The sequence below is a fragment of the Typopeltis vanoorti genome, chromosome 1 (genome assembly GCF_054136105.1).
Source record: "Typopeltis vanoorti isolate ZY-2024b chromosome 1, IOZ_Tvanoo_1.0, whole genome shotgun sequence".
NCBI classification, from domain to species: Eukaryota; Metazoa; Arthropoda; class Arachnida; order Uropygi; family Thelyphonidae; genus Typopeltis; species Typopeltis vanoorti.
Window position 1 is genome coordinate 59514631 of NC_143549.1, and position 13804 is coordinate 59528434.

Here is a 13804-nt window from a genome sequence, read left to right on the forward strand (position 1 = left end):
TGCTGCTGCTGCTGCTGATTATGATGGTGACGTAACAGGTGGTAACCTCTTATGGTTCATGGATTTTGTTTCTTAGACAGTTGTCATTCCAAACACACAATCTTGCTGAGTTTGGCCTTCTACATTTGTAGAAGTGTAAACTTCATCGACCAATGCAGTTAGGATTGCTTGTATATATCTCACAAAGTTCTTTATTAAGTCATAGCTGCAGTTTCATTTTCTGTACTCGATTTTGTTGAACACTGGGATTTGGCTTTTTTCTGACATTTTGAAACCACACCGCCATGTACGTGACAGGTACTTGGATAGTTTGTTGTTCCACTGAAGAGTTATCAATTGTTGTTAGGACTCTTTAGTTTTCTGATTGTGATGATTTTGAAGTAGCTGGGTATTGCTTGTACCATATATAGTTGTTTGGATGTGGTCCGACACAGCTGGAACATTTAGCTGGCTCTAGTTTTGATTTTTTTGTAGGAAGCGGTTGGGTGGTTTCTCCACATTTAATACAGTGGCAATCGTCCTGCACGATCCTGCAGCAGTTCTGCGAGTGGACGAATTTTTGACAACGGTGGAATTGCCTACCTGATTCCTTCTATCATGATGGCTCTAGTTTTATATCCAGGTCGCTGGCGGATTTTAATCCGTAGATTTCTCGGTATTGTTTGATGATCCCCATTAGGTCAAGGGGCATCAGACATTTATCTGTTTGGAACATACAGATAAGTTTAACTGGGTTAAGTCTGCGGTTTTGGAGGTATCTTATAACTTCCTAGGTGGTTCCGGATTCTGTTATAAAGTGCATCACTACCTCGATATTTTTTTCTCTTTTTAAACGACTGCATGGAACTAGGCATTTCTACCGTCTAAAAGTTTAATACGTGCGAGATAATCGGATACATCTCCAGAAGTATTCGACCCCCCCCCGCATGCATTTCTGGCTTTTGTAAAATGTATGTTTTTTGAGGGACGTGGCTACTATTGCCCACTGTTCACTGGCTCTCAGGATAACAGAAGAAATTCTTCCAATATCTTTGTTCGTTTCTGCATTGCAGTTTCGTTTGATGTTGTTTCTTGCTTCCTGCTCTCTCTCTTCCTCTGGATGGCAGTTAAATCGGTAATCGTCTTGGGAGAGCTATCTGTGATTGGCTTTGAGTGAGAATTTCTGTCCACTAGTATCTAAAAGTTGGTACTATATAGCTTCGCTTACGCTTTTAGAACTAAATTCATTAACGGTTTATTGCTCAGTGGACTTGGTGTTTGCACACCACAGGGCTTGATCGCACGAAGGAAGACATGGTTTCGAGTCTAGTCGGTGACTAGAGGAAATTTTTTCTAAACCTTTTATCGACCGGTTCCCGAGTTAGTCGATCTCTGGAACTGGAAAGCGTGTTTTTTCTCCCGGAAACTAGGGTTTTTCGTCGCGTATACTCAAGAAAATCGACTGTCGAACCCACACTATTTCAAACATTAAATATATTGTGTTAGGGTTAGGGACCACGAGATGGCGGTACTTGTTGACCTGCCTCTCTTCACTGCGTGCCACTTAATTAGTGATAGTCTTGGTCCAGCTATCTCTGATTAGGTACCAGTGGAGATTGACCTGCCCACTCAGTCTCAAAAAAATTAGATAGGGCTAAACGGCCTCGCATACTCCCTATACGGAAATAAAAATGCGTTAGCTGATTTTTTAAGGTGTATTTTCTTTCTTTCTTTCTTTTTTCTTTTCTTTTCTTTTTTTTTTTTTTTCTCTCTGTGGGTTGAGTTTGGTTATGGCCACTCTTCCAAGCTTAGAACTGAACAGCTTACCCTGCTCCCACTGGAGAATAAAAAAACAATAGCAGATTATTTTTTTCATGACCCTGATGTCTAATGTTTACATAAATTTCGAAATATTTTTGTTGCAGTTCCTCTATTCTTTATTAGCCTAATCATATTTTATTTCGAGATTATTTTAGAGATTATCGAGATTCGTGTTATGCCATCTAGAGGGTGTTGATTTAAACTGTGAACTAAAGTGGGAATATACGTGTTCAACGCCAGCAAACTTATTCTGTTATGTGTTGTGTTTGTGCGTGATTCAGTGTTGGAAATAGACATTTCGAAAAGTTGTCAGAGAATATGTATGTTTTGAAAAGAGATAAGAAGGAAGAGGAAGACGGTAAGGCTGGTGTGTCAATTAAGTACACTTATTCATTCTGTTTATTTTTTGATGGGAGTGTCAGGTGATCATAGAAATCTTAGATTACCGGTTTGCTGTAAACAACTGGTAACTAGTTATTTAATGATTCCCCCCCCCCCCACTGTATATATTGAATATATTATTATTATAACGGTGTCTCCATGGAGTCGAAAGACTCATCGCGGGAGACCCGCCACTAATTATTCATACAATATCTATCATACTTCCTTAAACTCATTCACAACCACCTCTGGCAATGCATTCCACACACTCACCTCCTCCAAGCAAAAAATCTAGTCTTAACACCCTGGTTAACCACACTCTTACGCAATTTCCAGGGATGATTCCTCATTCCCTCCCTTCCTGCACTGCACAGAAAAAAACTCATCAGTATTAATCCTATTAAACCCCTTTAACAAGTTATATGCTTCTATCATATCCCCTTTCTTTGCCTATCTGCTAGGTTTTTGGAGTCCACAGACCTTCAGTCTTTCCTAATAGGAGACATTCCACAGGTCTGTAACAATCTTTGTCACTCACCTCTGGATCCTCCCCACCATTTCTTCATGGCATGTGCAGTTTTAAATTCATGCTGTCACTGTATGACATTTAATGATTATGATGGTGTGATCGGTTGATTTTAGTAAGGATTATATCGAAAATGCTTGCGATCCAAATACTTTTTTTTTTTTTTTAATTATTTTAACTTTCTTTATGATTTCAAGAATATGCCATGTATTCGATTGGTAGCATATATGTTTCGTTTATCATGCTGTGATGGAATTAAATCTTTACTACTGCACTTTGGATTTCTGATTTCATATTAGTATAAAATCTGATTTACAACGAATCAAAATGTATATATATCATTGATGTGATATATAATGTAGGTTTATAAACTTTTGAATGGCTATTATAGGATATCATCTGATGAAATTTTTTGTTATATGGAAGGTGGGGAGAAAACACGAGGGGACATCCATGGAAGCTAAGTTTGTTCACAGTCAAGAAAGAGGTAAGAGCTAGATTTTTCTCTCACAATGAGTGAGTGGAATAGTTTGCCTTTAGTGAGTGCATTTAAGGAAATTGAATGAATTTAAGTATGACAGCTGGTTTGAGTGATTCATAGCCTCCCTCGTTGAATCCCCGACTCCCTGGAGGTCTCAGATAATAATAATAATCATAATTTAGGACACAAACAGAATCCTCAGAGAGCAAAATGCTCTTAATGGTAACATACAACCATTATTTTTAAACATAAGGTATTGCTTCCGAGTAAACAAAACAACTGATTCCAATAAAATTGTTGTTCCTAAGTGCATATTGCAAGAAATATTAGTTACATTAAATTAATACTCTCCATGTAATTGTATAGTTTCTTTAAATTTGTTTTTAGCATCTGTTACTACAATACTTTTGGGAAGTTTATTTCCGTGGTTGGCTATTCTTTCGCTAAAATTGTTATTGTTATTATCATTATACTGGTGTCTCTGTGGAGTTAGAAGACCCAAGCTAGGGCAATCCTTTATTGGTTTAAAAATTGTAGATCCTCTGCTGTGGTTTCATTTTAACTAGAAGAAAACATCTTAAGGCAGTAACAAATTGTAAGGTAATCCCAACAGATCATGTGGTGCAACAACACTGGCTGCTGTGCACAGACTTTAAAATAAAGTTGGAGATAAGAACCTTTGGAAGCCATGGGAGGAAGACACAGCCCGTTTTAGGAAGAAGGTGTTAGAGAGGATTTCAGATGGACTAGAAAGTGCACAAGATTGGTGGAGACATAATTCAAATGCAATTTTAAGCTGTGTAATTGAGGTGCTTGGTGAAGCATCCGGAAAGATTAGAGAGCAAGAGAAGGGTTGGTGATGGAATAATAATGTACAAGAAGCAGTGATGCTAAGAGGAAGGCAAAGCAGAAGTGGGACGAGTCAAGAACGGAAGAGGACAGAGAGGAACACAGAGTATCGATTGGCAAAATGTAGAAATAAGGCATCAAAGGACATCGTACATGTGAGGCAGATCAAAGACTCTGGAGGAAGGGTATTAAGGAGGGATGTGGTATAAGAAACAGATGGAGAATATATTTTGAATGGCTTTTGATTGAAGAAAATGCAAGGACTCACAGAGAAGATGAGGAGCCTTATGAGGGCATGGTGCAGAACATTAATAGAGTGGAAGTGAAGGAGGTCATAAAGAGAATGAAGAATGGAAAATCAGTGGGCCCTGACAGGATCCCAGTGGAGGCATGGAAGGTGCTGGGGTAAGAGAGAATTGAGGAGGGAGGAAGAGTATGTGGGAAGAAAGGTCATGTAGATGGATGTGCAGGGGAAGAGGAAGCACGAGCAGCCAAAGAAGAGATGGAGGGAGATGGTGGAGAAGGACTTGAGGATGAAGAACTTGGATGTGGCTACAGCCCAAGACAGGAGGTTGTGGAGGAGACTCACTACAAACAGTGACCCTACTTAAGTGGGAAAAGCTGCAGAAGAAGAAGAAAAGGTGTATGACAGGGTGCCAAAATAGAAGCTGTTCAAAGTGCTACAGTTGTATGGTGTCAATGGAGAATTATATCAAATAATACTTAGTCTTTATCAGAGTTGTAAGTCAGCAGTCAGAATTGAAGGAAGTACAGGAATATGGTTTTTATGTTAAATCTGGTGTCAGACAAGGATGTACACTATCCCTGTTATTTATTATCTATATGGATCACATTATGAAGGAAAGTGGTATTAAACCTAATATCAAAATTGGAGATGTTAATTTCAGCTCTTTATGCAAATGAAGTTATACTCCTAAATAAATCCAGTAAAAGTCGGCAAGATTCCCTGACTAAAGTGAATAACTGTTGTAACACGTTTGGTATGAAGATCAGCAATAAAAAGACAAAGACAATGAAAATAGGCAGAATCATTGAAAATGTCAACTGTGTTGTGAATGGAGAACCTATAAACAAGTAAAACATTTCAGCTACTTAGGCACAATTTTTAGTGAAGATGGTAAAATAAATATGGAAATAGACAATAGAATCAATAAAGCTGATATGTTAGGAAGTCAACTGAATAAATTTATATGGAATAAGAGATAAATTAATCAAAACACTAAATTGAGTGTATACGAGACGGTGTTCAAACCAATTTTAACTTATGGATCTGAGAGCTGAGTTAGAAATAAAACACTTGACCAAAGACTAGTGACCACAGATTGATAACAGATTGAATAGATGGCAACAGTGTCAATATATTAAAAACAAGGATATTATGAAAGAACATAATATTGTTAGCATCCAGAAATGTGCTAGCAGAGCTAATTTCAAGTTGCTATGGTCACTTAAACAGAATGGGAGAGAAAAGATAAGCAAAATAAGTGTTCTTTGCCAAGTTGGCAGGAAAGAGACCCAGAGGAAGACTAAGATATAGGTGGATTGATACAGATAAAAGAGCCATAGAAGATAGAAATATAAGAACTGATAATGTTGGAGTCTTGGCAAGTAACAGATTGATTTAGAGGAAAATTGTAGATAGGAAGTTAGTAATGGTGTAAGTTTTTCATGTAATACTATCATATCCTGTACATCCCTTGAAGACACATATCAGGAATTTCATGATGATTATGGTGGTGAATAATAATGCAAAATTTATTTTCAACAGCATAATAATGCAAGTGGGAGGGATTATTTTTATTAATTTGCAGAAGTATTCATTTTTCCTGAGTGGTATACACAAATATGTAATTGTTTCCCTATACAAAACAGTTCTGCCTGCTCCTTTGGGAGTCCCATCTTGGAAAGGATACAAATATGTTTAACAAGATACAGAGAAAAGTGAAAATATCTGTAATAAATTTAGTTTAACCTTTATCCAAGTGTAAGCAAACAAAGTTTGCACCTGAAAATATCTTCAGGACTGAGGTAAGGTGGTACATCCCTTGGCAACTTGTAGCAACGGTGGACTAAGCTCACAACACTCCTTGTCTCAGCATCTCCCATAATGCAAAGCATATCTCCTTGTGGACATGTATACTGCCATGCATTAAGGGAAGGGCTGCTATCGAGACCAGTTTCGAACTTTTTTGAGATCTCGTTAGTGGGAGGCAGACCCGGGGTGGTGATACTAAGGAGAAAGTAATGGAGAAATCATATCTACCTATGCGAGTTGCCAACCGGTGTACCATCTTATTATTAAATTACTCTGGATTTAGAGAAAGATGTTGGAAGTTTATTTTGCACTTGGTTAGACTATAATAAATTTAGTTTAATCCTTTATGCAAGTATGCAAAATGGTTTCAATTTTATATGCTGCAAACTGTATATGCAAAGTAAATAAAAGAGAATCTGAATCAAACAAACAAACTGTTAATAGAATTATGTGCCCTTTTTTTTTTTTAAATATTTTTCCACAGATCCTTAAAACAAAGGAGAATCTACAATTTATAAACCAATAAAGGATTACCCTAGCTTGGGTCTTCTAACTCCACAGAGACACCAGTATAACGATAATAACAATAACAATTTTAGCGAAAGAATAGCCAACCACGGAAATAAACTTACCAAAAGTATTGTAGTAACAGATGCTAACAACAAATTTAAAGAAACTATACAATTATATGGAGAGTATTAATTTAATGTAACTGATATTTCTTGCAATATGCACTTAGGAACAACAATTTTATTGGAATCAGTTGTTTTGTTTACTCGGAAGCAATACCTTATGTGTAAAAAATATCCTTATTACTATATTTTATATATATATACAGGGTGTTCGGGATAAATTTGACATATTTATAATTAATTATATTTTTCCGTAAGTTACATGTATTAACACACACTTCTCTTCATTTAAAAGTTTGGACCCTTCTTCATTCATATACAAGATGTCAGAAAGGATGGATAGCTGGAACCCACCTGAATCATGGAAGAGAATAACTTGTATCATGATGATTCGTGCCCGCCATCAAAATAAGGATATTACGACTGCTGCCCAATGCTCCCTGAATACAGTAAAAACAATCAGGCATGAACTAGAGACTTGCAATGGTGACTACGAGGATGTAGCAAGAAGAAAGATCCCTAGCAGACGATCTGATTGCGTTCGTACAGCAGAATTCCTCGCAAATCTGCAGGAACAGGTGTTGAAGAACCCTGGCATTGGAATTCGGGCTTTTTTCGTGGAGTTGCTAACTGTAGTCAAGCCCTGGATAACAAGGGTAGCCAATGGTAGGCCGTATGTATGGCAGAGGATTCGGCCCCTTGCCACACCTCTGGGAAAAGTCAAAAATGGTTGTCTGAAAATTTCTACGACTTCACCAGTCCAAATGTTTGGCCTCCAAACTCCCCAGACCTTAACCCCATGGATTATTTTGTATGGGGCGCAGTTGAAAAAGACACCAATCGCACTTCCAGTAATACAAAAGCCCAGTTAATGGATAAAATTAAAACAGTTTTTGCGGCCCTTCCCAGGGAGACTGTAGCATCAGCTTGTTCGATGTTCCGAAGCAGAATTGAAGCTGTGATCGATGCTAATGGTGGTTATTTTGAGTAAATCTTGTTGATAGTATTGTAATTAACTCTGCCTGTAATGTTTTTTTGTCAATTCATTAAATTTAATAGATACAAAGAAGATTTTCTTTTTCCTTACAAAACTGTCAAATTTATCCCGAACACCCTGTATATATATATATATAGTAGTAATGGTTGTATGTTACCATTAAGAGCATTTTGCTCTCTGAGGATTCTGTTTGTGTCCTAAATCATGATTATTATTATTATCTGAGACCTCCAGGGAGTCGAGGATTCAACGAGGGAGGCTATAAATCACTCAAACCAGCTGTCATACTTAAATTCATTCAATTTCCTTAAATGCACTCACTAAAGGCAAACTATTCCACTCACTCATTGTGAGAGAAAAATCTAGCTCTTACCTCTTTCTTGACTGTGAACAAACTTAGCTTCCATGGATGTCCCCTCGTGTTTTCTCCCCACCTTCCATATAACAAAAAATTTCATCAGATGATATCCTATAATAGCCATTCAAAAGTTTATAAACCTACATTATATATCACATCAATGATATATATACATTTTGATTCATTGTAAATCAGATTTTATACTAATATGAAATCAGAAATCCAAAGTGAAGTAGTAAAGATTTAATTCCATCACAGCATGATAAACGAAACATATATGCTACCAATCGAATACATGGCATATTCTTGAAATCATAAAGAAAGTTAAAATAATTAAAAAAAAAAAAAAAGTATTTGGATCGCAAGCATTTTCGATATAATCCTTACTAAAATCAACCGATCACACCATCATAATCATTAAATGTCATACAGTGACAGCATGAATTTAAAACTGCACATGCCATGAAGAAATGGTGGGGAGGATCCAGAGGTGAGTGACAAAGATTGTTACAGACCTGTGGAATGTCTCCTATTAGGAAAGACTGAAGGTCTGTGGACTCCAGAAACCTAGCAGATAGGCATAAGAAAGGGGATATGATAGAAGCATATAACTTATTAAAGGGGTTTAATAGGATTAATACTGATGAGTTTTTTTCTGTGCAGTGCAGGAAGGGAGGGAATGAGGAATCATCCCTGGAAATTGCGTAAGAGTGTGGTTTATTTTTTGCTTGGAGGAGGTGAGTGTGTGGAATGCATTGCCAGAGGTGGTTGTGAATGAGTTATAAAAGTTTTAAAATGTTATGAAATGTTACTAAATGTTATAAAAGTTTTAAAATGTTACTAAATGTTATAAAAGTATTATTTGATATAATTCTCCATTGACACCATACAACTGTAGCACTTTGAACAGCTTCTATTTTGGCACCCTGTCATACATTTTTTCTTCTTCTTCTGCAGCTTTTCCCACTTAAGTAGGGTCACTGTTTGTAGTGAGTCTCCTCCACAACCTCCTGTCTTGGGCTGTAGCCACATCCAAGTTCTTCATCCTCAAGTCCTTCTCCACCATCTCCCTCCATCTCTTCTTTGGCTGCTCGTGCTTCCTCTTCCCCTGCACATCCATCTACATGACCTTTCTTCTCACATACTCTTCCTCCCTCCTCAATTCTCTCTTACCCCAGCACCTTCCATGCCTCCACTGGGATCCTGTCAGGGCCCACTGATTTTCCATTCTTCATTCTCTTTATGACCTCCTTCACTTCCACTCTATTAATGTTCTGCACCATGCCCTCATAAGGCTCCTCATCTTCTCTGTGAGTCCTTGCATTTTCTTCAATCAAAAGCCATTCAAAATATATTCTCCATCTGTTTCTTATACCACATCCCTCCTTAATACCCTTCCTCCAGAGTCTTTGATCTGCCTCACATGTACGATGACCTTTGATGCCTTATTTCTACATTTTGCCAATCGATACTCTGTGTTCCTCTCTGTCCTCTTCCGTTCTTGACTCGTCCCACTTCTGCTTTGCCTTCCTCTTAGCATCACTGCTGCTTGTACATTATTATTCCATCACCAACCCTTCTCTTGCTTTCTAATCTTTCCGGATGCTTCACCAAGCACCTCAATTACACAGCTTAAAATTGCATTTGAATTATGTCTCCACCAATCTTGTGCACTTTCTAGTCCATCTGAAATCCTCTCTAACACCTTCTTCCTAAAACGGGCTGTGTCTTCCTCCCATGGCTTCCAAAGGTTCTTATCTCCAACTTTATTTTAAAGTCTGTGCACAGCAGCCAGTGTTGCTGCACCACATGATCTGTTGGGAGTACCTTACAATTTGTTACTGCCTTAAGATGTTTTCTTCTAGTCAAAATGTAGTCAATCTGTGAACTGTTGTTGCCATTTCTAAATGTTATCAAATGCTCTTCCCTCTTACAGAAAAAGAAGTTCACAATTGCCAGATCAAACACTACTGGAAAGTCAAAAATCCTCTCTCCTTCCTGGTTTATCATTCCCACTCCATGACCACCATGCACCCTTTCACAGTCCCTATTCTGTCTCCCTGTGTGTCCATTCAAGTCTCCTCTGACAATCACCGTCTCGTTTTCTTTCAGTTTCCTCATTTCTTCATCTAACACATTCCAGAATTCATCTTTCTTTCTGCTGTATAGCCAATTTGTGGTGTGTATACACATAAGATGACCAGTTGCTCTTCTCCAAGACCCAGTTTTATTTGAATGATCCTGTCGTTCCTCCTACTTACTTCCAGTACCTTCCCTCTTTATTCTGCCACACACACACACCACAATTCCAACACCATTTCTTCCCTCTTTATTTGCTCCAGAGTAGAACAATTTATACCTGTCTCCTAGTTGCTTCACCTTTTCCCCCTTCCACCTTGTCTCCTGCATGCATAAAATGTCCAACTTCCTCTTCCTCATCATGTCTGCCACCTCTCTTCCCCTTCCAGTCATGCTTCCAACATTCAACGTTCCCACTCGTAACATTCTCTCCACTTGCTGGGCTCACTTCTTTAACTGCACCTGGCCTGGATACAGTAGCCCTCATCCACTTCTCGCAGCTGTAGGATGATGTGGCTGTGTGTTGCTTAAGGAGTATGCCCTAGCCTTTGTATCACTTTCTTTTCAACTCATTTGATCATAGCTAAAGCTAGTAGTGAAGTTTTACGACCAAATGCCCTTCTTGACATCAACCTTCACCATTTATCTGGGCTTGGGACTGGGAACTATTGGGGCTCGCTTGCTCCTTTTAGTGGCTGCAATAGGCAAAATGACATAGCAAGACAGGAAAGATTCACCCCTAGCCCTTGAATAACCAAATAGCATTGGGGGTAAGGAGCGAGAAGAGACGAAAGAAGCAAAGAAGGGGAAGGACTAGTCTACAGATAATATAACAGATGTATATTACATGAAGTAAGGCATGGTCCAGCATCAGGTACCTTGGGTTTTCCATGCCTGTACTCACTAAAGTGAGCCCATGAGGAAGTCTTTCACCTTTTCCAGATTAAGATTAAAACTTAAATACAGATCGTTGTTATATTATCACAATTTTTCAACTATTTGTCATAACTTGAAAATTTGATCCTGAATTTTGCATTTAGACTTCATTATTATTCTGATCTGTTTCATCTATTGTCCTGAGTTTGACTGTACCAAAATAGTACATTTTTTTCTTATTAAGAGAGACCTCTGACTCCTAATATTATTAGGAGTCAGGGACTCATTGAGGAAGGCACATACTACACACACACCAGCTATCATACTTATTCTTGAATTTATTCACACTGCCTGCACTCAAAACAGCCAATGGTAATCCATTCCAATCACGCACCACTCTATGAGGAAAAAATCTAGCCCTCGCCCCTTCTTATCAGAATTCATTCTCGGCTTCCAAGGATGCTCTCTTGTTCTTTCCCCCATCCTCCATAAACTGAAAAATTCCATCAATTGAAATCCTGTATGATCCCTTTAAAAGTTTGTAAGTCTCAATCAATCATCATCCCTTTTTCTCCTATTTGCTAGTGTCTGCAGTTTAAGAATTCTCAATCTGTCTTCTTACTCAATATTCCACAATCCTGATATAATTTTTATTGCTCTCCTTTGCACTCTCTCCAATATATCAGAATCGCAACAGAAACCAGGAGACCAGATCTGGGCACAATAGTCCAAGTGAGGTCTCATCAAAGCCTTGTAAAGAGGCAAAATTAACATCCTTATATTTACATGTGAATGTTCGTTTCAACATTGCAATTATCTTTTGAGTTGTATTTGCAATCTTTGCTACATGGCCACCTGAACTTCAACATCTTATCTGCTAACACTCCAAGATCTCTAGCCGCATCAGTTTCTTCTAGCATAATCCCACCAATATAATATGACATTGGATAACTAATCACTCCGAAGTGAATGACTTTACATTTACTGACATTGAGCTGACATTCATTTTCACATGCCCACATTTCCAGCCTATTCAAATCATTCTGCAAGTACTGCATATCAGCAGCATTCCTGATTTCCCTACCTATCTTTGCATCAGGGGTGTCAGAAGCCCTGGTCGGTTCTCCGACCAGGGCTTCTGACCTAATGTCCATTCCTCTTCTTCTTGTGGTGCACCCTGTTGGGTATCTACCTGGATACTGAACGAACAAGGATGGCTGGCAATTTGGGATTCAGCCGGCCAAATTGTATTCTTATTGGCTTAAACCAAAATACAAAATGATGGTACAACATGACAAAATTTCATGCCTACACGGGCGTCACCCGGTTAAACAAGGCCCCTGTTGTTTTCGCCACAGTGAAAATTCAGCAAAATGAAACAGTGAAAAGTCAGCTACTGAAACAACCATAAAACACGCTCCAACTCGATATCACCAGAGTTGAAGATCGGTACTATCAACATAAGAAGCCTGAATGGTAAAGAAATGGAGCTAGCTGAGGAATTAGATGTACCAGATTGATATAATAGGGGTGACTGAAACAAAAAAGACAAAAGCTGGTGAGACCTTTCTGAGCAATAAATACAATGTTATATTCAGGCAATGACAATTAAGGAAAAGAAAGAGTAGCAATAGGAATTGTTGAAGAAGCTCAGAAATGGAGAAAAGAGTGCTGTAAAAGGAATTAAAGATGATAAAGGTAACATGAAAACAGGAGTAAAAGATATCCTTGCAGTATGGAGTAATTACTTCAAAAAATTATCAAATGAAACAAGCAGTGATAGCACAGTGGTTAAAAAACACTAAACAAGCATACAGTCAGGAATACATATCCATACTTGAAGTAGAAAAAGCCATCAAAGTCTTGAAATGTGGAAAGACAGCTGGTGGGGATGATATTCGACCAGTAATGTTCAAGTATGGTGGTATAAAAGTCTTACAGTGGCTGCACTGCATAGTTCAGAAGAGGGACGAATTCCCGAGAGAATTACAGAGGTATTTCCCTACTGAGTATTTCCGCTAAGATTTATGCTAGTATACTTGAGAAATGGTTGAGAAGAATTGTGGAAGAAAAGCTTGGTGAAGAACAAGCTAGATTGAGGCCAAATGGAGGCTGTCAGGATTAGATTTTCACTTTACGACAAATAGTCGAGAAATCATGGGAATATAACAAAGATCTGTATTTAAGTTTTGTCTATCTGGAAAAGGCATATGACAAGGTGCCAAGAGAGAAGCTATTCAATATGCTACAGTTATATGGTGTCAATAGGTAATTATATCAAGCAATACTTAGTCTTTATTTGAGTTGTAAGTCAGCAGTTAGGATTGAAGGATGTACAGGAAGATGGTTTAATGTTAAATCTGGTGTGAGACAAGGATGTACATTATCCCCTCTTTTATTCATTATCTATATGGATCACATTACGAAGGAAAGTGGTATTAAACATGATATCAAAATTGGAGATGTTAATGTCAGCTCTTTTGCTTTATGCAGACGATGTTATACTTCTAAATAAATCTGCTACATGTGTGCAAGATTCTCTGACTAAATTGAATAGCTGTTGTAATAGATATGGTATGAAGGTCAGCAATAAAAAGACAAAGACAATGAAAATAGGTAGAATCGTTGAAAATGTCAACCGCGTTGTGAACGGAGAACTTGTGGAACAAGTAAAACATTTCAACTACTTAGGCACAATTTTTGGTGAAGATGGTAAATTAAATATGGTAATAGACAACAGAATTAACAAAGCTGGTATGGTAGGAAGTT

General features: G+C 38.0%; 1 protein-coding gene across 2 annotated transcripts in view; it reads left to right on the top strand.

Moving 5' to 3' along the window:
- Window positions 1–2028: 2028 nt before the first annotated feature.
- Window positions 2029–13804, top strand: part of gammaCOP (coat protein (coatomer) gamma) — a 406638-nt gene continuing 394862 nt past the window's right edge. Inside the window, exon 1 of one of the 2 annotated variants that reach the window (XM_090390747.1) lies at window positions 2029–2167. In XM_090390747.1, the coding sequence (XP_090246873.1) occupies window positions 2119–2167 (49 nt within the window). In that variant the 5' untranslated portion in view covers window positions 2029–2118. The remainder of the gene's footprint in view (window positions 2168–13804) is intronic. The other variant, XM_090390756.1, reaches the window with a different exon arrangement.